The 22476-nt window shown below is 36.8% G+C and overlaps 1 protein-coding gene across 1 annotated transcript in view; it reads left to right on the top strand.

The window, feature by feature from the left end:
* Positions 1–22476, top strand: part of KAT6B (lysine acetyltransferase 6B) — a 114922-nt gene that overhangs the window by 59770 nt on the left and 32676 nt on the right. Inside the window, exons 3-10 of the mRNA XM_075026722.1 lie at positions 4413–4521; positions 10134–10249; positions 10417–10498; positions 11514–11646; positions 15280–16211; positions 17134–17255; positions 18888–19003; positions 21113–21254. Of these exons, the coding sequence (XP_074882823.1) occupies positions 4413–4521; positions 10134–10249; positions 10417–10498; positions 11514–11646; positions 15280–16211; positions 17134–17255; positions 18888–19003; positions 21113–21254 (1752 nt within the window). The remainder of the gene's footprint in view (positions 1–4412; positions 4522–10133; positions 10250–10416; positions 10499–11513; positions 11647–15279; positions 16212–17133; positions 17256–18887; positions 19004–21112; positions 21255–22476) is intronic.

The raw sequence follows: 22476 nt of genomic DNA, 5'->3' as shown, positions 1-22476 counted from the left end.
GGTATACCAACTTTTAGTTGGGAGTAGCTGAGCTGCAGACCTTGCTTCTTTCATCATCTTTTTAGTGCCCTTTTTAGGAAGGTGGTATATTTATGAGGTCAGAGCAAGAGTTTATATAATGCCTAAAGCAGAGACACTGACTGGAGCCTGCTAAATAGTCTGTGATACTCTTGTTAGTAAGCCAGTCTCTTGAAAATGTACCTGCATAGCTTTTCTGGTTCACACATCTTTTATGACAGTGTTCTGATCAGTTGCAGTCAGTGGTTGTTTATAGGAACAATTTTGCCTCTGCATTTTTGCCTGAAGGGAAGGGGGATACATTTGAGACTTCCTGTTGTGAATGTTAAAAATAATGCCTGGTTTAACATTTGTGCTATATATGTAGCAGAATTAAATAGGTACCTCCTACCAAACTAGTAATTGTTAGTGTAAATTAATACAATTTGTTTAAAACTTGTATATATTTGAGAAATTTTTACACTGTATTTTACAACATAATCCTTTCTTTCCTACTTATTTTAGGAAAGTAAGAAAGTCAACTTGGGCACATGATCAGTGTGTGCATTATGAGGGTTTCTGAGCCGAAATTACTGTGACTAAAAATATCATGATATGGTACTTGGTTTTAATGCTATTTACAGGACTGATGGACTGTGGTGGTTGTATGTATGATGTTTTAAAGGGTTGATTGACTCTGACAGTTGGATGTATGATACTTAAATAAGTATTAAATTTCTAATTGGAAAGTAAAATAAAACCCCAACCTGTTTACAGGTGCTAAGTTGATGGTCTGTTATTGCTTTATGGTATATAATATATTTAAAAAAAAGAGAGAGAAAAAAAATCCTATTGCCTGACTGCTTTTTGTGAAGCTTCAGTTTCTGAATGGAACTGTGTGTTGGCATAAAGTATGAATTTTTGGCAAATTTGCTCCTACTGCAATTGGAAATACAGTTATTTGAACAGGGCAGCCTTTTAAATTTGGATGTACAATTTCTAGTGATCTAGAAAACTAAACTCTTTGAAAAGTTGTGATTTATCTTGTTCCCAAAATTAAAGGAATGAAAAATTCTTCTCAGCTTATTAGCTCTATTGAAGAAATAATAGTATGTTACTGGATAAGTGTTATTCAGACCTATCTTCAGTGACAGAGCAGACACCATACTTGAAAGTTTTTGTAACACAATTATTAATATGGTTCTCAAATATTAGATAAAAAGTTAATTTACTTTTAAATGGAGGTCAAATAACATGAAAAATATTGCTGGTTCATCTGGTATAAAGTATTGCAGTGTTGAATAACTAGCTGTACTGGTTCCTGTAAGAGGTGAAATGGAATTAACCTGCCTGGTGACTAATCATTGTTTTTTCAGAAGATAATGTTACTCGATTGCTGTATTTTTAGAAGAGAAACTAGTAGTTAAGAAAAGGGATACAGGTAGGAGATGCATTTCTGTTGCATTATATTCTGACCCAGTCAAAAAAAAAAAAAAAAGAAAATGAAAAACAAAAAAAAACCCCAAACAAAAAAACCAACCTAAACCCCACTTAGCTTATCCTAATTGTGAGACAGTTGCGAGCCAGAAATAATAATACCAGTATGAATATAGTTTTGCTTTGACTGTGCAAGCTAAAGCAGTGTGAAACTATGTTTTGTTTACTGTGTTGAGAAGAATGTGTGTATTCTTAACTTTCAGTAGCTCAGAGATCAGACCCAGTAATGCAGTTATGAATGCAAACAGCTTCAAAATATATCCTGGAACCTGTAAGTTTCTTGAAAACTTGTGTGTGAAGTGATAGGATTTTCAAGCTCTCTATTATTAGATTTGGTCTGGGAACAACAGTCCTTCTAGCCCTGAACTGCCAACAACCTTTGTCCTTTATTTTACCTTCAGTTAAAAAACAAAAAAAAAATGGGGGGTGGGGGGGTGAGGGGTGGGGTCGGTGTTGAAATAGGGAAGTAAATGAGTGTTGGCTATGGCCACATCTTTTCCTAGAGTAAGGAAAAAAAAAAAACCTTGGAAGGATAAATTGAGATTGTGGACCTGGATTTGAATGATATGTGATGTTTTGTAAATTATTTATCAGAGCAAGCCTTTCTGAAATGGCTAAAGCACTGTTATAGCAAAGGGAAGCAGAATGGTATGGTTGCCAAGAGGAGATTTTTACTGGATTCCACTAAAAGAAAAATTTTTCTTTTAAAATTATCTGTATTAAAGTAGGAATTAAGAAATGTCCACAAGATGCTGCAAGTGAGCAGTTGTGTTTGACAGCTCTGGACCATTTTTCTGCTGATGATTATTGGTGTAGTTTACGTACTTCTTGTTAATATCATTTTTGCTCCAAATACAAGTCTTTTTAAAGGTATAATGATGGGACAGATCTGTTGAATTATGATACCTTACTGGCAAGAATAGTAACTTAACTAATTTTCTTTTATTTGTATACATGCTGGTTTTAACTTCCAAGTGAAAAATTCTGCAGGTATATCCTTTCACACCTATAGAATTACTGATCTCATTCAATGCCAACCTACCAAAACTGACAAAGAATATCAACAATTATTTTTGTACAGGTAGCAATTTAAGACTTCAACTATCCATATAATCCATAATGGAGGTCTGGGTAAGACTAAGGACTACAGATGATGCTTGTTCCTATTAGTTATGAGACGGTAATACTGCAGCTCCCTTTTGTAGTTCATGGAAGAGAACGGACCTCTCCATGCTTATGAAAAGTCTTTGGCTCTTGTCATCTTTTATGTATATTCTTTGGGGTATACAAGTATGTCAGCGTTCTGATAATTGGATGGTGAAGACAAGAACAGTGAGCAGACCTTCTGAGGACTGAGCTTTCAGAAAAAGTGCTATGCATTAGGGTATGTTTATACTGAAGTGGTTGTAGGCTAGGGTAAGGATATGTGTGCCTCCTCTTGGCTGGGTATGACAACTTTACCTGGCTGGTGTCAGTATTTGGAATCTGCTGCTTGATTTAAGATGATCCTAAAGCTCAATAATACAAACGTAGTTTCAGTATTTCTGTATTATCTTGTGTCGAGGTATAAGGGCATATCTACATGAAACTGATGCCTTCTCAAGAATACCCTTAAAAACAAGCATCCCCTACTTTGCAGAACTGTAATGGAATACAAGTTTGTAGGTCAAATGAAGATAGTCTGTCAGCCTTCAAAGTATTGTGGCATAGACTGGAAATGTAAAAATTGAAGATGAAAACAACAAATAGTTACTTTGATATATAAAACTAACAGCATTGCTTAGCTGAATCTGGAAACTAAGAGTTTGTGAAAAACTATTTTAATTTTTGAGGAGTTGTGATACTAGCTGCTAGCAGTCAGTCTGGGAAGGTACTCTATTATCTGACTATCCCACTTGAAGAAATAGTTGCACATCATTTTATTTGTTACAGATCTGTTTACAGATACTTCTGTGTAGGCATTAATACATTAATATTTTGGATGATGCAAGTAGGTAGCTTCATTGAAGCTCTAAAATTTACTGCAGAAACTGTTTTGGAATATTTAATCTCAGATAGTTTGTCACCTATCAGATTAGGAAGATAGGGAAGTAAATTTGTTTAAATTCTTATATATTTTTCTGAAAAATTCTGTGTATTGTTTCCAGACTTTGAAAGATTTGCAGAGGTTTTTTAATTCTGATTGTGTATCATAGCTGATGGGACTCATCAGACTGGAATGGGTAACTGTTGATCTGTTGAATCCAGTATTTTTACCCTAAAATGGTAACTGCAGAGGGAGGTTTAAGTTGTATTGGATGGAAAAGTAATAAGGGTATGTATTAAATTTGAGAGTTTTTGTAAAAGTTCCTGTTTTTCTTGTGGAAAGGAACTATAGTCATCTGTAATAAAGGCCAGTTTGCATCTTAATCTTTGAACACAATTACAAGTGTGCCTAGGCTTCCCAGGGAAGTGGTTGAGTCACCGTCCCTGGAGGTATTCAAAAAGCACGTAGACAGGGTATTCCATAACATGGTTTAGTGGGCATGGATGATGGTTGGACGTGATGATCTTGAAGGTCTTTTCCAACCTAAATGATTCTATGATCTGAAGAACAATTGATTGTGTTCTGGAGTTGAAATTGTGTGTTCAAGAATAGTGTCCTAAGTTCTAGTTTTTCCTCATTTTTGTTAACACAAGTCTCTTATTGGGGAGGCTTACATGGATTAGTATACCACGTTGCTTATTATGGGCCAACTTAACATTTAAGAAATACGTTAAGGTAATAAACTTTGTTATTCCAAAGTTGGCAACATGGATGTTTGTCTTGGTAATTAATATGGGTTACAACAAAATGTCAGGTAAAAGTGAAAGAAAAGACTACTGAGGCTTTTTTTTTCCCCCTTAGCTAACTCTTGTCTGTTTATTTTTAAATGTAGCCACGAGCCGATCCCATCCCGATATGTAGCTTTTGTTTGGGAACGAAAGAATCAAATCGTGAAAAAAAACCAGAAGAGCTGTTGTCTTGTGCAGATTGTGGCAGCAGTGGTAAGTTGGCTGAATTTACAAATAATAGAAATGTTTATGTTTAAGTCTGTTTTTAAGGTATTAAAAATATTTTAAACTTCTGAATGTCATCCTCTCTTTGAACAATCTGAGAACTGAAACAAAGTGAGGGATGGAGGAGACACCTTCACACTTTTTTCTTCCCCCCCCTTTTTTTTTTTACACTAAAATTTTGTCATCTGGATAACTACAAATGAGACGTGTGAATTCATCTTCATGCAAAAAGTATAGGTCTGCTGAGTAAATTAATAGGGAAACCACACTTATAAAATACAGGAATTCTGTTATTGTTTGGGATCTATGTTTAACTTGAAAACTCAGGTTTGCATTGTAACATCAAATGATGATCAAGTATTTTGCTTGCACAGATTTGCAACATTGTAGAAGCTGAGGAATATTCATCACAACAAAGACTGTGTAGCAGTCCTTGCTCTTGTGTATCTTGTGTATCCAATTCATTTCTTTATAAAATTATTCAGTTATTTGAGTGGGTTTTTGAATAATATTTCAAATAACATACTAAAGCTGTTAGGCACCTATTACTTGTCAGGCACAAGATAGTGACTCTCTACTGATCATATGTACCTTGCTCCTGTGTGTCACAGCAGCTCTTGTGGACTTCTGTGGCTGTTCTGAATGCAAGTGCTTCCCTTAAAGAGAGCAACTAGGTTAATTTTGAAAATGAAATACTGTAGCACACTATTGCTTTGTGCAGTGCTTGTGCATGGATGATACCAAACATGTTCTTGGCCTAGGTTACTCCTGATTCACAGAGGGATTTGGCTAAGAAACATGGGCAAATCTCTTTAGCAGCTCTATGCCATAAAGCTTTTTCTGGTGCAGCTGTAGAGTTCTGGATGTGAAAATCCTCTGTAGTTTTAACTATTCTGAAAAAATCCCCTGTGGAAAATAGCTTTATTCTGGAAGAGGAGTTATTTGGCCAGTATAGTTTATCAGTTGAGTGGACTGCTTTTGTTTAGCTGTGCCAGTAAAAAAAACTTTTGCTCCCATAAGCTTACAGCTGCATTAGGAAGTACTTTTGGTAAAGCTTTGCAACGTAGACCATCCATCCCAGCTCAAAGACAAAATAGCAATGCTGCTTAAAGTCACAGGCTGCAATAACCAACTGCTTGATGCTACCCCTTTGTGTTGGCACCTGGTTGCATATAAACTGGATTGAGGAACAAACATAGTTAAAAGACAACAAATTTGATAAGTTCCCCAGTGCAGTTCACTGCAGAGCCATACCAACTTCTGTGCCAGAAAGAAGAAGAAGGAGGTGCTCAGGAGGGAATTGAGTAGAGAAGCAGTAGGGTCTGCGTAAGCCAGCACTACTTTTGAGAAGGCTGGAAGTGAAAGTACTGTTTCGGTGTCTTTGAATTCAGAGTCCATGTGTATCATCATTTTGTAGGTGCGCTGAAGATTGTCGTGGGTACTGTGATAGCTACATACATACTTCAGTGAAAACAAAACAGTGTGGATCAAAACTGTGTTGTCAGTTAATCAGGATATGCTTTTGATTGTGTGCTTCTGAATCTGTCACCCCAGACAGATTCCTTGTATTTTAGCTGGTGTATTTTTTAGTACATTTAAGCAAATGATTAAACAGTGAAGTAAGGAAGTGGCTTTTTCACCAAAGTATGCAAAACCAAACCCCATAGATTTTAAACTGTCTTTCTTTAATGGTTTGCAGGTTTCCTATATTTTCAAATCTGTATTCTAATATTCAGAAATTGAATAAGATTTGTGCTTGGTTAGACTCTGGTACACAGAGTTTACATTAATCAGGTGAGCTTAGATATCAGCTACTCTTCTGTTGTGTAATAATCCCCTGCTAGGTCTAAGGTGCTTTAGAACTGGAAGTCTTGACTTTCATGGATCAGCTTCCATTTGAATTAACACTGATACATTCTCTCTGCCTCATTAAGACTAAATTATCTTTAATTAGTTCCTCAGATGTATTAGATATAAAGAATGAAATGTTGAGACTGCCAATCAGATTGCTGGATGGTTAAACTTTAGCTACTGATGCCTAACTAAAATAAAAACCAATCTCAGAGCAATTTACAAATAACAAAACTTCACTCAAGTGGAGGTTTATTGTAATTGGATTTGTAATTTTGCACATTGCAGTGTATCTCAAAGCTAGTCTTGCTGTCTAACAAACATAAAAGAAATTGCATGTTGCTCACAGCAAGCAAATTGTTCAGCTGATGAGAAATTAAATTGCAGTGCCCACTACTGGCATGTCTGCTTTCCATTATGTTTTTGTTGTCCGTCGCTTGCTTCTATGTTCTGAAAGCAGGAACTATCCGGATATCTGCACATTTCATTGATGTTACCCTTATTTTGTGATATTTGGGAGGATAATGTATTTGGGCACTGGAAATGAAATGCACTGCTATGTCACTTCACACAGGGCATTTTCTAAAGGAGTAAGATGAGCGATGTCAGGTGTGAGGAAACAAACTCTACAACGAAAGCAAACATTCCTCATATTTTTTTTTTCCTTTCCCTCCTGCTTTTTTCCTGATCTTTTGATTTTGAAAAATTGATAGACTTGAGAACTGTAATCAAACCGAACTCTACTTCCATTTTTTCAGTTGAGAGGTGCAGAAGCAATTAAAGAGCTGTTGCTGACAGATTTTAAAAGGGAGTTGAAGTTTTAGAAAGAGGAGGGGAAAAAAAGGTTGAGTTACTGGGGAACGATAATAAATATTTAAATAAAGGGGAAAAAAATAGCCAAAAGTAGAATACCTGTGGGTACTGTCCTTTCAAACAAATAGTATGTTAGGCTGAGAAGGCGAGAGGGTTACCAATCAAAGATGGGTAGGGGAGGCTGGAGAGCAGAGCAACTAAGACATCAGAGTCAGGTCAAGAGGAATAGGGACAGAAAATGTTTGGGAAGGACTGTGCAGAGATTGCTTTATAAGGGAAATTTAGGGTATGCTTTAAGAACAAGAGAATATGGGAGTTGTCTTAGTTATTACCATCTGTGGGAGGATGTTGACTAGCTGGATAAAATGAACTGTTAAGAAACCTGCAGGTGGAAAAACCGACTACATACCCAAGATAGGTGCACTGATCCTCTCTGCTCATGGCTGAAGTCACCTTAAATAATAATGCTTCCTACCTAAAAGGTTATCAAACACAAGGGGGGGGTGTTTGTGGATTATTTTATACATAGTTCCCCATATTTGTATCAAAGTTTAAAAATAACTAACTACAGAAATTTGTTAAACAGAGTTCCTTTCAAAAGTGAAACCTGTGTTGATTACCACTTTGTGTTTAGTAGGCATTACCCTCTACTTGTTATTGTTGTATTTGCACTATGTCAATTTATGTCCAAAATGAAGAGTGTAAATATTGTTAGCTATTAAAGAACACCACCATATGGTATTTTGAAATCTGAAAATTTCTGTGCTGTCTCTGCTAGTGCATACCTAGGAAGGACATTAAAAAACATGGCAAATGCATTGTGATTACTCCCATTTGTACTCTTCCAGCCTCTAGTTACTTGTGGCTCAGGGACTTGGAGTTGCAGGCAGAATCTTCATATTTAATACCAATGGATTTTTTTTTTCCTTGAATTTTTGTCCAGTAGTAAAATCTAACACTAAAGGGTATTAACAAATGTATTAAGTCGTGTAACTGCTTGAATGAGAAATGTTATGTTGGTAGATAACAGAGAAATAAAGTAACCCTGTTACACCTAATCTCTGCATAGTTACCAACCAGTAAGAATGTATGTTTCATACGTTAATACTTCTCAGTTACTTACTTAAGGCAAAGTTAAGATCAACAATTTAAATCACAGCTTAAAGAAGTAAATAAGTTCTGTGCAGGGTAGATAACTGAAATTAAATGTACTTATATGGAGGTAATTGGTTTATGATTACACTTTAATGTGTTAATGTAGTTGTTAAGTTATGGTTGATGAAATCAGTCTTCCTGTGATATTGATTATTAATATCAGCCACTCTAGGGAGCTTCTTTCTTACTTAGCAAATTTTTTTGAATGAAGCACTTGTTAAGCTTTATTGAAGGGAGCAGTGCAGCATTGAGCTCAGCTATGCAGTTACAGAGTATATTTGTCACTTTCAAGAAAAATAGTACCTTTAAGCACATACTCAGTTTTAACCACAAAACTTTGTTAATGTGCTTAAACAATATGCTAGGAATCAAATGGCAGTGCTTTTTCTATATCTTTGCTTTTGAAACTACTCTTTGAATTTATTATTAATTGTTCTTTACTAATAGATTATATTCCTGCATTTTGTTTTGAGAATGTGCTATATTTACACAATTTAAGTTGTCTTTTAAAATTTAACAAAAGTGGATTAAACCACTTTTGGATTTGTACATACAATAAAACAAATTAAAATCTGAAATTTGCCCTTTAAGTGGCTTTTGCATTCCATCAGTCATCTTTGCCGTTCATGCCTCAGTCCGTTAGAAGATGAAAATAGAAAATGCTCATGGATTAGCCTGTGTTCTTGTTTGTGGTGGTTTAGCTCAGTCTTGAACTGAGAAACAGCAGATGGAGAAAGTCTGAATCATCATGACTAGACCATTACCTGGAAGAAAGCATGTATCCCGACTCTGACAGTGAGAAGAAAGCATCCTTCATGTGCATCACATAACTGCAGCCATCTATAACTGCAGCAAGACATCAGGGATTCTTATCTCTGACAACTTGTGGGTTGATGCTCTTCATAATCTCTGAATATAATACTGGCAAAAAGCGTTTCCCTGGGAAGGCTTATCCCCTCCTATTTAGCAGTGCTTTTATCTTTTTTTGGATTAAGGGTACACTCCATTGAGGTTGTTGAAGATGTGAAAAATTACTGCCAGTATTGCCTAAGGTGTTGTATGTGTTCAGTTGTCTGCTATCTTTTATTAATTGGAAAAGCCATGTAGGGCGCCTAGGCTACCATGAGAAGAGGTTGGTCCCGCCAGGGAATAAAGAATAGTTTCATGGAAGGTGGTAGTTCAGCTACTCTTCCCTATTCCCCACAATGTTTTAAGTCATCCTTTGCAGTAAGCTTTTCTTGTGCCAATTGTCTGCTTCATTTTTTCCTTCTTACTGCTCTGAAATTGTTCTTTGTATGTAATTAAGTAATAAGTTGGAATGAAAAATGCATATAGTTTGTTAAGTTTCTCTGGTAGATACTTAGTATATTTAGAAAAGTAGCTAATACAGTTTTATCTAAAGATTTCCTCTGTTCATGTTGCACTGCTATGAAAGGGGAATGGGGTCAAGTTTGTAAAAATACTTTCTTCAGAACCAATGGCAGTTTAATATGCTATGGAAATAACCTAGTGAAAATAAAATTCAATTTCAGGTGCTTGTGTAGACCATTCACAGGTGTCAGTTACAGTAGAAGTCAACTTTCTACCTCTCTTCATAAATGAGTTTTATGGCAGTTACTCTGTATTTTTGTATGAAGTAGATGAGTTAAATAATGTGTTGCAAAGTTCTGAAAACAGCTGGTGCTTGCAGGGTTCTGGTGGTGCTGGCTACATCCTGTTGAACTTAAGAATCCATTTTACCAATCTTAAATCTCAAGCTTTAAATATTTTGGTTTTTTTAGGACATCCATCATGTTTGAAATTCTGTCCTGAGTTAACAACAAACGTGAAGGCCTTAAGATGGCAGTGTATTGAATGCAAGACATGCAGTGCATGTAGGATCCAAGGCAAAAATGCAGTAAGTTTAGACTGTTGAGTGTTATCTGACTTTTCTTTGTTTACTGTAGCTTTATACTTAGCACATGTGCAAATACAAATCACTGATGTACAACTTCAAGCAATGCTGTATTAAGTCTTTTTTTCCTCTTCCTCTTCCTCCCCACCCCCACCCCCTGCCCCCTTCAGGATAACATGCTTTTTTGCGACTCCTGTGATAGAGGGTTCCACATGGAGTGCTGTGACCCACCACTTTCCCGAATGCCAAAAGGTGAAAATAAAAATCCTTTCAATGAAAATACTATCATTCATAGTCTTTTGTCATACTAAGTGACCAAAAGCTCTTGAGCATGCTAATTATTTTTACATTGGTAAACAGTATGATTTCAATCATGTCAAAGCCAATTTTATTTTTCTTTACTTGAAATTTACTATTTTCCTGAGAACAGAAAGGTCTGTGGTCAGTTGACCAGATGAATTTACTGCGTATCGAGCTCTTGGCCAATTTATTGAAGGTGAAGTTTCACAAAGGCTGTTAAAATATTTGGAGTATATACACTGACAAAGAAGTCCTTAGAGTAGGTGAAAGAGCCTGCTTCTTCTTGCCTTTTGTAAGAGAAATTTAAAAAACAGAGAAGCAAACAAAACACCTGTCTCCTCAGGTTCTCTAATCTCTAGATTTCTGGTATATAGCACCTCTCACTTCTGCTCTCACATCTTTATGGCTTTCCCTATTTAATCTTAAAGTTACACTAAAGACTTCTTCCAGCTTTTTTTTCCTCCAAATTCCCAGCCTTATCTATAATAAATTAAGTGTTCAGACACGATCATCTAACATTAAAAGGATGCCAAATTCAAGTTGTTGTATATTAAAAAAAAGCATACCTATGTGTGATCTGGTATTTTCTTTAGCACACTCTAGCCTAGATTGCTTTGTAATGCACATGTAATTTTTTTTTCCTCTGTCTTAATTGTGTCTGAAGAAAGATCTAGGTAGTATAAGGAGGGACAAGCTAGAACAGAAATTCTTCTAAGAACCCATTTGCTCACAATCTTTTCTGTGACCCTTGTTGCCTCTTTTCTTTCCCCTTTCCATGAGCACTTTGCTTTCAAATATTTCAAAGTATGGATAGAAGTGGATCACTTTTCTCTCTCCACTTCCCCTTCCCTATGTCCTGTTCATAAGATAATTTGTTGACCTTGTGTACTCAGCGTTTATCTTGGTAGACACCTGCAGTACAGATTAAATAAACTGTATACAATTAAACTTTTTTTCCTTTATGTAGGGATGTGGATTTGCCAGGTCTGTAGACCAAAGAAGAAAGGGAGAAAGCTGCTTCATGAGAAAGCTGCCCAAATAAGGCGACGATATGCAAAACCTATTGGACGACCGAAAAATAAACTAAAGCAACGAATGTTGTAGGTTTCTCTTGAATTTTTTTTTAATGTTTCTAGAGTGTAGTCAGATAAGAGTTGATGCAGGTTCAACTACAGTTTTTAACTGTATTTCAAGTTGGGGAAAATAGGTGGCAAGTATTCTAGTATATGCCTTTCAGCCCAATGGCTAGTAACTTCTTAATTACAGTGGGTGCTTTTTGTGTCATGTCAGAAGGTAATGAAAAAACTTCCTGCAACTTACTTTTCTAGATCCCATAATTTTTTAACAAAACTTGTACCTATAGCAGATGCAAATAAAAGTTTGTATAATAACATATGCCAAAGCCGTCTTTTAAGTGTAACTTCAAATGAAGTACATACAGAATCTATACTAAGTGGTTAATAGTGAGTGAGTTACATCCAGCTTTAGGAGACTGTTCTGCTCAAAGACCTGTTCAAATGTTGTATAAAAATGACTTTATTAGTTAATATCAGCTCACAAAACCCATTCCAAACACAAACTACGCAAGTACTACAGAAGTTCTGGTTTCAGTGGTACTCTGGAAAAAATTATTACTTGAATTCTGCTGTTAAGCTGCCACTGGTTACTAGGGAAAGAGGTTGTAATTCCTCTTGCTTCTCAGGAATGTGTTTATCTAAGACAAGAGAGTGCTGTAATTCTTTTGGCATCTATCTTTCCAGGGAACACTGTAGTTGGACATCTTAAGGTTTGGTTGGAGGATTGTTTAAGTAGCATTCAAATGCTGAGTTGACTTTACACTGAGTGTTAAACAGGAACAGATTCTGTGTTAAGTCCAGTAGCATGTTGCCCTCAGTCACATGTTCTATGCACATATGCCTTTCTTCCCCTCCTATTTAACTATCTGTTTGGCCATGTTAGCTCAGCAGCTGAGCTTTCTGGCTCTATGTACTACTCATTCGGTCATGTGGCTGTTACTCAACCATTTTTCTCTATAGTCTAAACACCTTTCTGGTATTCTTCAGAGTTGCATGGTAGCTGCTGCAAAACTTTGCATTTTGCATAATAAGGATTTCTGGAGCCAGTGGAGCCAACATGTAAAAATAGAAGGAAAAAAACCATACTTGCAGTACTAGAGTACAGCACGCTAGTCAAGTTGATGTACTTGGTACTGTGCAGCTTGCTATATTCTCTTTCCCCTCTCTCTGCCAGCATCTCTTGTCTTGCCTTTTTGGTCCTTGTCCTAAAGTTCAGTGTATACTGCTCTAGGAAAGTAGTATAGGACAAGGATGACATGTGGTGCTATGTGCAAGTAAAAGATGTAGTTGTAGTGGTTCATGAGAGCATGCTGTTAACGGAAGAGTGGGTGAAACATTTTTTTACTTCTCCATTCTCCTCCTGACTAAATAACTTAAGAATTTGAAGGTCATTTTAATAACTATACAACTTTCAGTGTTGTAACTGAAATTCCTATATGTCATTGTGTGTGCATAATAAAAACATATCTACACTTCTGGTTTTACCCCTTTGAAAACTCCTAAGCCTTCAATTGGAGGTTAGGGAAATACAGTACTGCTATCTTACTTCTCTAAAAACATGTCCCTGATTTGGGTTCCCACAGTGGATTTAGCAGGAATATCTGTCTGACACAGTAATTCTGCTTCTCCTCCTTCCTCGTACATGTAAAAGAAAGGTTGGAAAGGTTGTGAGGATTTTACTGTTATATTTTGCTAATGGGTTTCTAAGCTACAACTTTAAAAATATAAATGTCATGCTGAAGGATGCAGACGTTCTCTTAGCGTTGGATGATGATTATGAATATTTTTATAAAGACTTTCTTTTCTTTGTAGCACATGAGCCACATGAGTATGTTAGAGTAGTACTTGAGGGGGTTGTTTCTATACTGAATATTTGCAATACTATTTCTATTACTTCAATGTCTAATATATATATAAAACAAAGTAGTGTTGTTTTGGAAAAATAGTGGTTAGGAGATGCGATAAGAGAAGAGACTCTTCCTCATGGAATTCTATTTAAAAGTGATTATGGAGTACAGAAGACGACAGTGTCATGCATAAAAGTGCATGGCCACATGAAATACAGGAAGGTTAGCTAATGCCGCTTAGTTCTTTTTGTGTAGTACAAAGAAAATCTGTCCAGTAGTACTGGAATAATTTTTTGCCTGTTGACCATCTGTAGGAGGCCCTTCACAGGCAAATTACTGTGTAATATTAACTAAAACCAGGTGTGTGATGGTGCCTCTGGCACTGATGGTGATTACTACATCTGGTAATAAGAATAGGTCTTGTGATGGACATAAGCTTATGGCACCAAAGGATTCAAAAGACTTAGAAGTTTTTGGTTTTGTTGCCTCTTAGGAGCTAACCAAATTTAAGGATGTGTGAGTGGAAAAGGGGCTAGTTCTTTAACTGGTGGGCCCTTGGACTTCAGTAAACCAGATGGTAGCCCCAGGCTGTTCAATCTTTAATTAGAAGTAACCTGTTGGAATTAATTACTTCAGCATCTCAATTAAGAAGGCAAATCTGTGGAAGAAAACTTTCTGCTGCAGAGTAAATAAGCTGACTTCAAAGAGCAGGATGGAAAAGGGAATGGAAGCATTTGATGCGACTATATAGCTTTGTTTGGATTTGCAATTTGATCATGCCTCCTGATACCTATTCCTTTTACTGCAAATATTTTTAAATGTTCTGTTTCTATATACTTACAATATCTACTACTCTTCACTGTATCATTCACTGTTCCTCTCTTCAGTCATTAGTGACCAGCTAAACCTGTATTTCTGGTGTAACAAATGTTGGCTTTCAGCATGCCCTTTTTCTTCCTAGCATTTAAATAACATTCACTGTTCTTCTTTCTTAACACCTTCCATGTTAGGCCTGATTGGTTTACGGCTTTTCTACAAACACCACTTGGTCTTACTGTTCTGTTCTTTCCTTTCCTTTGCCTCTTTGTTTTGTTTTGGTTTGGTTTGGTTTATTTTTTTTGCTATTGTTACAATTTCTAAAGAAAACAGGGTCTATTTTTTTTGCTTTTGTTGTAACACTCTTCATAAACTACCTCATTTTGCTTTTAGGTCTTTGGCAGTAATTTTTACTACTAGAGTTGACATACATAATCCAATGGGAATGTGGAAAAAATAGCAGTTTCTTGAAAACTGACTGTATTGCTTTAAAGGACTAATAGACTTTCTCTGCAGTTTAAGCAAATGTAGTCTAAAGTGTTTTGATATGCAGTAATTTATTAACACTGAACATGTACATCTCCTTTGTGTGTACATTAAACTCTATGGTGATGGAGCAGTTATTGTATTCAGACACAGTGCGTTGATGTTTTTCTCCAAAGCAGCACACTCTTTTGCCATGCCTGAAAGTAGGTAGGAAGGCTGTATACTTGTGACATCTTCCTATCCTAGCTGCTTCTATTTATATGTACTGTGGACTATCTTTTAAAGAATGGGGGAGAGGGGTCAAAAAGAAAAAAAGGAAAAGGGGGTTGGGGGAACCAGTTGGCTGTTATGTCATAGCATGAAATGTATTTCCAAAGTGCATATGTCTTTAAATGTCTTAAAAGATTTTTAGGTACAGTGGCATAAATAACTTGTATAAACTGTAGTACTATTTGGCAGTAGTTATACATTTTTAATGCTGATTTTTATTTCCCAAATTTTTGCATAGGTCTGTAACCAGTGATGAAGGATCCATGAATGCATTCACAGGAAGGGGGTCACCTGGTAGGGGTCAAAAGACTAAAGTGTGTACCACACCTTCATCTGGTCATGCTGCATCTGTGAAGGATTCAAGCAGCAGATTGCCTGTTACAGACCCCACTCGGCCTGGTGCCACCACCAAAATCACCACCACCTCCACCTACATATCTGCCTCTACACTTAAAGTTAACAAGAAAACCAAAGGGCTCATTGATGGCCTTACTAAGTTCTTTACACCATCACCTGATGGTCGCAGATCACGAGGTGAAATAATAGACTTTTCAAAGCACTATCGTCCAAGGAAAAAGGTCTCTCAGAAACAGTCATGCACTTCTCTTGTGTTGGCTACAGGTACCACACAAAAGCTAAAACCTCCACCTTCTTCACTTCTACCCCTAATCCCCATCTCTGGTCAGAGCCCCAGTTCGCAAAAATCCAGCACTTCCACTTCTTCTAACTCTCCCCAAAGTTCTTCCAGTCAGTCAAGCATACCCTCCTTTAGTAGCCTTCCTAATAACAGTCAGCTAAAGGGACTCTTTGATGGACTCTCTCATATCTATACCACTCAGGGACAGTCTCGAAAAAAGGGACACCCAAGTTATGCACCACCCAAACGTTTGCATCATAAACCAGAATTATCTTCCACATCAAAATCTAATAGCCGTTTCTATGGAAAGAAAGAGGTTAGGAGCAGGTTTATTTCTCATGCCTGTACCTCTGGATGGGGTGTGTCTAGAGGACATGCTTTTAAAGCAATTGCTCACCTCAAGAGAACAACTTTCCTTAAAAAGCACAGGATTCTAGGCAGATTAAAGTATAAAGTGACCCCTCAGATGGGGACCCCCTCACCAGGGAAGGGGAGCTTGGCAGACGGAAGGATTAAACCTGATCAGGATGATGGTAAGCAAAGGTCAAAGCGCCAACCAAACCTGCGTCCCGTCCAAAACCAAAATTCTTATATTGTCACATAGGTCTTAGCTATTTCTCTTGTTCTTACTTCACTTTCATACAAAAGCAACGAAACTTTGACCTTTTATCTAATGCTGACTAAATTTCCAAAATGTTTTTTCTGACTAATACCACACCACCTTTTTATTATTTTTTGCATCTGTAGTTGACATTAGGAGCCCCAAATGCCTTCATAATGTTGCTTATGGCTGTGTAGTACCGCATGAGTAGCCACTTTTCATGCTACTTCCTTATTCTTCCCCTGCCCTTTCTCTGGCAGTAGTGCTGTCATCATGATTGTGTCCTGTCAGTGCTTATAATGGTGGGCATTTCAATTCATTTCCCTCTGCTCCATTGCTTTTTCATGAACAATTCCATCCTGCTACAGTCTCCACAACACTTGATCTGTACTGCTGTGAACGACCTTTTTTATAATTACTTTTATTTAAGAAAAAATATATAATGTTTGAATGTGGACTTAGTTTAGCATTGGTCTCCAACTTTTAAGAGCAACTTTTTTTTTCTCTTATTTTTATTTTTACCTTGTAGAGTATACTGGAATTTTGTCAGGTGGCATAGTTCTAGTGATAGAACATACTCCATTTCATGAGGTTCAAAACTAATGTAGTAGAACTGGACTGTAAAGGCTTATACAGACTGACAAGCAAGTACCAAAAATAGCTCATGCAACAGCAAACTACAAAACAAGAAGGGGGGAAGGTTTCGTTTCTCTTATGTAGTAATCCCAAATTTAGTTAAAATGGGGAGTCATAACAGCCATCATTGCTACAATCCTATTTAGGAGTATCACTTTGGTAAGGCACATGTAACCTTCATGTCTGTGAATAAACTTTTTGCTGGTTTTAAATAACAGATACTGAAATCAAACTAAGCATCAAACAAGAAAATACGGATGTATTTCTGGTGGGAAGCAAGGACACTGTTACACAGGAGGATTTGGAAGTATTTAAGCAGGCTCGAGAACTTTCCCTGGAGGTAAGAATCATGTTGCATAAAATGTAGTTATTTCTGTAAATTTAAAAAAAAAAAATCAATTCATTTTCGTATGTCTGTTCATCTTCATTTTTAATATATTCCTTTTGATCTAATGTGTCATGCTTGCTATGACTTTATTTTTGGGACACACTGTATGTAGTTATATTCTCCTAGATAGGAGACAAGGCATCACACTGGAATGCGTCAGATAAGTGACACTTGGGATAGATTTTGAAAGATGTACTTGAGCATTTTGGACACAGGACTACCACTGATTAAGCACAGAGATTAAGCATAGTTGACATCCTGGTCAGGACTGAGAGGTTGTTGGTCGGTAAGAATGTGCCTGATGATTTTCCTCTGTGGATAAAGCAGCCACTGTGAAAAGTTAAGTCTGTCCCAGCAAATACAGTTTGGTAGCAAACTGGGGTTAGTGAGTTTATAACTTCATTTCACCCAGTGATTTAACACACTTTGAGTTTAAATACTATAGACTTTTTCTAGCAGTGAAAATATTTGAGCTTAATCTGACTAAAACTGTTTATACCAGCTGGTGTTAATGCTATTCTTTAACTATGTAGTACTAATCTAAAGCTTGTGGAGACTTGAGACTTTTTTTTTTTGTGCCAAGGAAGCTGCACATGGAAGGTGAATCCTCCTGTAGCAAAATGGACTTTTACTTTTCTGTGTCCATGAAATGAGCAACTAATTTTTTTTGAGAACCTGGGTTAGAAGGGAGGTGCATGTAATGTTTCAACGGCTGCTTTTTATAAAATTGCATCATAAATGATTATGTTGTATACTTTTTTCAGGAATGGAAGTCACTTTTTTCAGGTTTAGTTTACAAGAACTGACATTACCTGCTATGGGTCAATGCAGTGACCTTTTTGTAGTCTTAATTCAGAGTGTGTTATCCAATAAATTCAAACCAAGTTTAAAGATTCAACTTTGTTATTAGTTTGTACTTCCATTTGCTTGTGGAAATGGTTCCTACTGCCTCCTTTCTTTGTCTTTCATATGCAGTCCAAAAATGTTGGGTAATAAGATTTCTAAAATCTGTGGCACTGAAATTACTCCCCTTCACCCCCGCCCCTTTCTTCCTTTTTTTGTATTTTGCAAGCTCTGTAGGGTCTAGCAGTCACTGAACAGCTCAACTTCAGTATGATATCAGAGATTAGTGTGTGTTAGTGTACTGTTGACTATTATGAGGTAAATTCCAAGGAGTGTGGAAGTGTTCTGCTGATGCCTTCTCCCTCATTGTTTTGACAAAAGGACAGCTTTGAGTTTGAACCAGAACTGTAGAGAAGTCCTCGTGCTAGATGCTGCGGTACAAGAGAATGGAGGCAGTTGTGCCTCTTATTTGCCTGGGCTGTACCCCATCTATTTGTATGCACTTACTTGTAAGCACTACTTGCTTAACTTCATGTTCAGTTGTTTGGCACCTTGAAAGAAATCTTCACTGTTTATATTTGGTTGTTTGCAAACACTGTCTGTCCAGGTTGGAGGAACTTAAGCAACTGATTTGAATACTTCAGCTTTCTTCCACCTTCACTGGGTGAAATTGATGATATAAAGCTAATTTTCCTTGTACTTTTTCTATGACTAATATTTTGCTTTTATTGCACCTTACAGAAAATTGGGTGTAAAAACACTGGTGAAACAAGTGGGCGATACCCTTCAGTGATTGAGTTTGGAAAATACGAGATCCAGACCTGGTACTCTTCACCTTACCCACAGGAATACGCAAGGTAGCGAGTTGTCAAGATTGTCATACATTGTTGGTATTTTTACTACTGTGTTAATTGTAATTTATTTGCTTACTCTTTTGTAATTGTTTATAACTTACAACTTTTAAAAGTAAATATGCTTTTGTAATTATAAGTGAGAACAAAGATTTGTCTTTTTGTTTGGTTGGGTTTTTTTACTAGTTCTAATCAAAGATGCGTTAAAAAGACTGATTTTTCCTCGTCCAGCATAAACATAATCTTGCACTGTGTACTGGCGTGGCTTTGGGTCTTTTGGGGTTTTTGTTTGTTTTGTTGTTTTTGTTTGTTTGGGGGTTTTTTGTTTGGTTTTTTGTTTTTTGGTTTTTTTTAACCATTGCAACTAGGCATGTCCAACTTCTGGCCATTTAGGGCAAATAATCTTGTTTGTCATCCAGAATTTAACCTCCTTTTTTTTAGGGACCAGGGAGAAGTCTGAACATGCTAGATAAATAAAGTCAAAGTGAGCAAGTTATGGCAACAATGTCTCGTTTCTGGCCTTCTTTGCCAGGGCACACCTTGGAGTCGGGCAGAGAGCATGAACTAGTATGTGTGCTCAATAGATCTCTGCTGACTTTTGCATGTGCCGAAAATAAATGTTTTATGAATCCACAGGATCTATGGCACGCATGGAGATTTTCAGAACTGTACGTTTGTCAAGCTCTACTACTATAGCAAGCAACCAAGTTATGTGGTCTGTTCCAAAATGCCTTTACACAGTGTTACTGTAAACTGCCTTTTCTCCATCCCTCTCGTTCCCAGATACTGTCATCTTTGCGTGGTGGGAACGAGTGATATATCATGAATTTGTAATATAAAAATCAAGGGTTAAAAAAAGCGTAGAGAGCACTTCTATTTCCACTTATTACTGCTGCTTTTATAGTGTTAGTATTTTATTTCAGTTACTTTTTTATTCCCTCAATTTATATCATATTATGAATGAGAGAGTTACCTGTTGCATCAAGTAAATTAATCCCAGGCAGAAGCGTAATAATGGATAATTACTAGTATGTGGCAGCAGTGGGATGGCATCTGTAGGAGGCAGTGTGCTTCTCAACTCTGAGTGCAGTGGGATTACATCATGGAACAAAGAGTTCAAACTACTTTTTATGTTGTTGATAAATTTTCTTAGAATACTGGAGTAGTGTAAACGATAGCTGTGATCCCAACGAGATCCCAGGATGTGCTGATAGCTTCAGAGCAAATAAAGGTTGTCCTCTGCTCTAAAACTTCGTAGACTAGCTAATTTCTGCAGCAGTCTTCCACTGCTTCAGTTATTTAAAAATGAAGGTAAAAAGCCATAAAAGTCACTGAAAGGAACTGTTTCTGTTATGTAGAACAATTGTCAGTATTGTCTTACATGGGGCATGTGGGTTACTTGTATGTACGTAGTCTGAACTGAATCCTTCCTGGAGGAGTACAGTCATCTAGTTGCCTGTGTTGTGGAGATGTGTGGAAGGGAGACTTTTTGCCTGTGTGCAAACTGTTTGGATGGGCTTCTGTGTTGAAGTAAAGTGATAGTTTAGATGGAGGTGAGGGGGTACAATCCTACTACAGTTTGCTGTCCCACACAAGTTATTTGGAAGACAGTGGAAAGAAAAAACATCTCCTAGCCTTCCCTATGTACAAAAAAAGGAAAATTAAGGGGAAGGAGATTCCCTGTATTCTGCTGTGTGCCTCCTTTGTCTTTTGTCTTCACTGGAACAAGAAGGGTGAAATTTGAGGTATGACTCCAGTGTGCCTACTATGATGGAGACCACAGCAAAAGCTTAGGTGGAATGTGGGAAGGGGGAAGTAACGGGGATCTGCCAGAGGCTGGACCACAAAACAGCTGACCGCAATCCAACTCTATTGAATTAGGTTCACTGTGATTGCTTGAATCCGATCTTTTCTTATCTTCCTTTTTCTAGTGGCTGATGTGTGTATGTTTCATCATTCACTGTAATGTTATTTATTTATTTAAACTTAAGCAGCATTTACTTATGGTACCTTATATTTACATGGGGAGGGCCTTTCACTTTGTGGTAACATTTTTGTTTACAGAATTTAACGATTTTTTCTTTTTTACAAAATATCTTTCTAATTTTCATACAGATTACCAAAGCTTTACCTGTGTGAATTCTGTCTTAAATACATGAAAAGTAAAAACATTTTGTTAAGGCACTCAAAGAAATGTGGCTGGTTTCATCCTCCAGCCAATGAAATCTACAGAAGAAATGACCTTTCAGTATTTGAGGTAAGTACATAAAAAAAAATAAATCTAAATTTCTGAAAGTAACCAATTTGTAGACATTACAGACTAGTTGTAGAACTAGTGAAAATTGACATACTTAAATACTTCCTTGGAGATTCTTCTTATACTGCAAAACCAAGTCCATCTTCCTTGTCCTGCTCCACCCTGCCATGTTCTCTCATTATTCTTGCTTTCTTCACTTGTACTTCATGCATTGGCCAACTTCTTAAGGTACCTGTTTAACATGCATCTTAGACGAGGACTGCAATGGAAGCCCTTTAACTGGATTGGCTTTCCCTTCTCAGCAACGGTACCTCTTGCACCCATTCATTTCTGGCTATTTGAGTATCTTGGGTGTAGAGAGAATACTAATTGTAATGTACATGCTTCCAATGTGTAAAAGCAAGCAAAGCAGCTTCTTGTGTATTGTTCTGAAAATAAAAACTTATCTACTAAGTGCTTTTGTGTTCCTTTTGGATGTTTGAGAAACTTGCCCTGAAACATCCTGGTTGGGAGTGACAGATGTTGAGTCCAACTTTGGCCAGAACATACTGCGTTTAATTTAGAAAGTCTAGAGTTGAGTTTGAGGATATGTATTCTTTTATAATCTAAATTATTCTCTTGGGAGACAACAACTTTTAAAGTTTGAGGTTTTAATGATATCCTGAACAATAGAATTCTGTTTCAAATATATGCCTGAAGTTATTAAAGCTGTGCATTAACCTTCACGTTCCTATTTCTCAAGAGTTGTTACAGATTGCATTAACAGAAAAGACTGCTGGGGTTACTAGGATTCCTTTTGAGGCTGTTTCTCAACAGCAGTATTTAGAAGTGTGTATTGATAACTTCTTTTTAATTGCAGGTATCAGAGATTCTACTTGAAACTTGTGTTTTCATATTGTATAAACATCTGTTGTGCTTGGTCATTGCCATTATCTGTTCAAACAATGGTAGATGCAGTCTTGAAGTCCTTACTTGAATTAGAACAAGATCTTAATATTTGGTTTACTTGTTTGGTTTTGTGCTATTACAAAAAATAGCTATCTGCATCAAGATGGCTTCCTTCTTGTTTATAAAGATGGTAGATTTGCCAGCAAAAGACTTAAGTTGTAAACAGACTTACTCTTTTCCTGTCAAGAAACAAAATTGCCCTAGTCAGTCCAAAATAACTTACAGTTTCTCTATTAGCAGGTGTTAAGAACTGTGCAGCATACGATAGACAAAT

Source organism: Buteo buteo, chromosome 4 (assembly GCF_964188355.1).
Source record: "Buteo buteo chromosome 4, bButBut1.hap1.1, whole genome shotgun sequence".
Taxonomy (NCBI): domain Eukaryota; kingdom Metazoa; phylum Chordata; class Aves; order Accipitriformes; family Accipitridae; genus Buteo; species Buteo buteo.
Note: the sequence above shows the minus strand (reverse complement) of the source record. Positions and strands in the feature narration are given on the sequence as shown.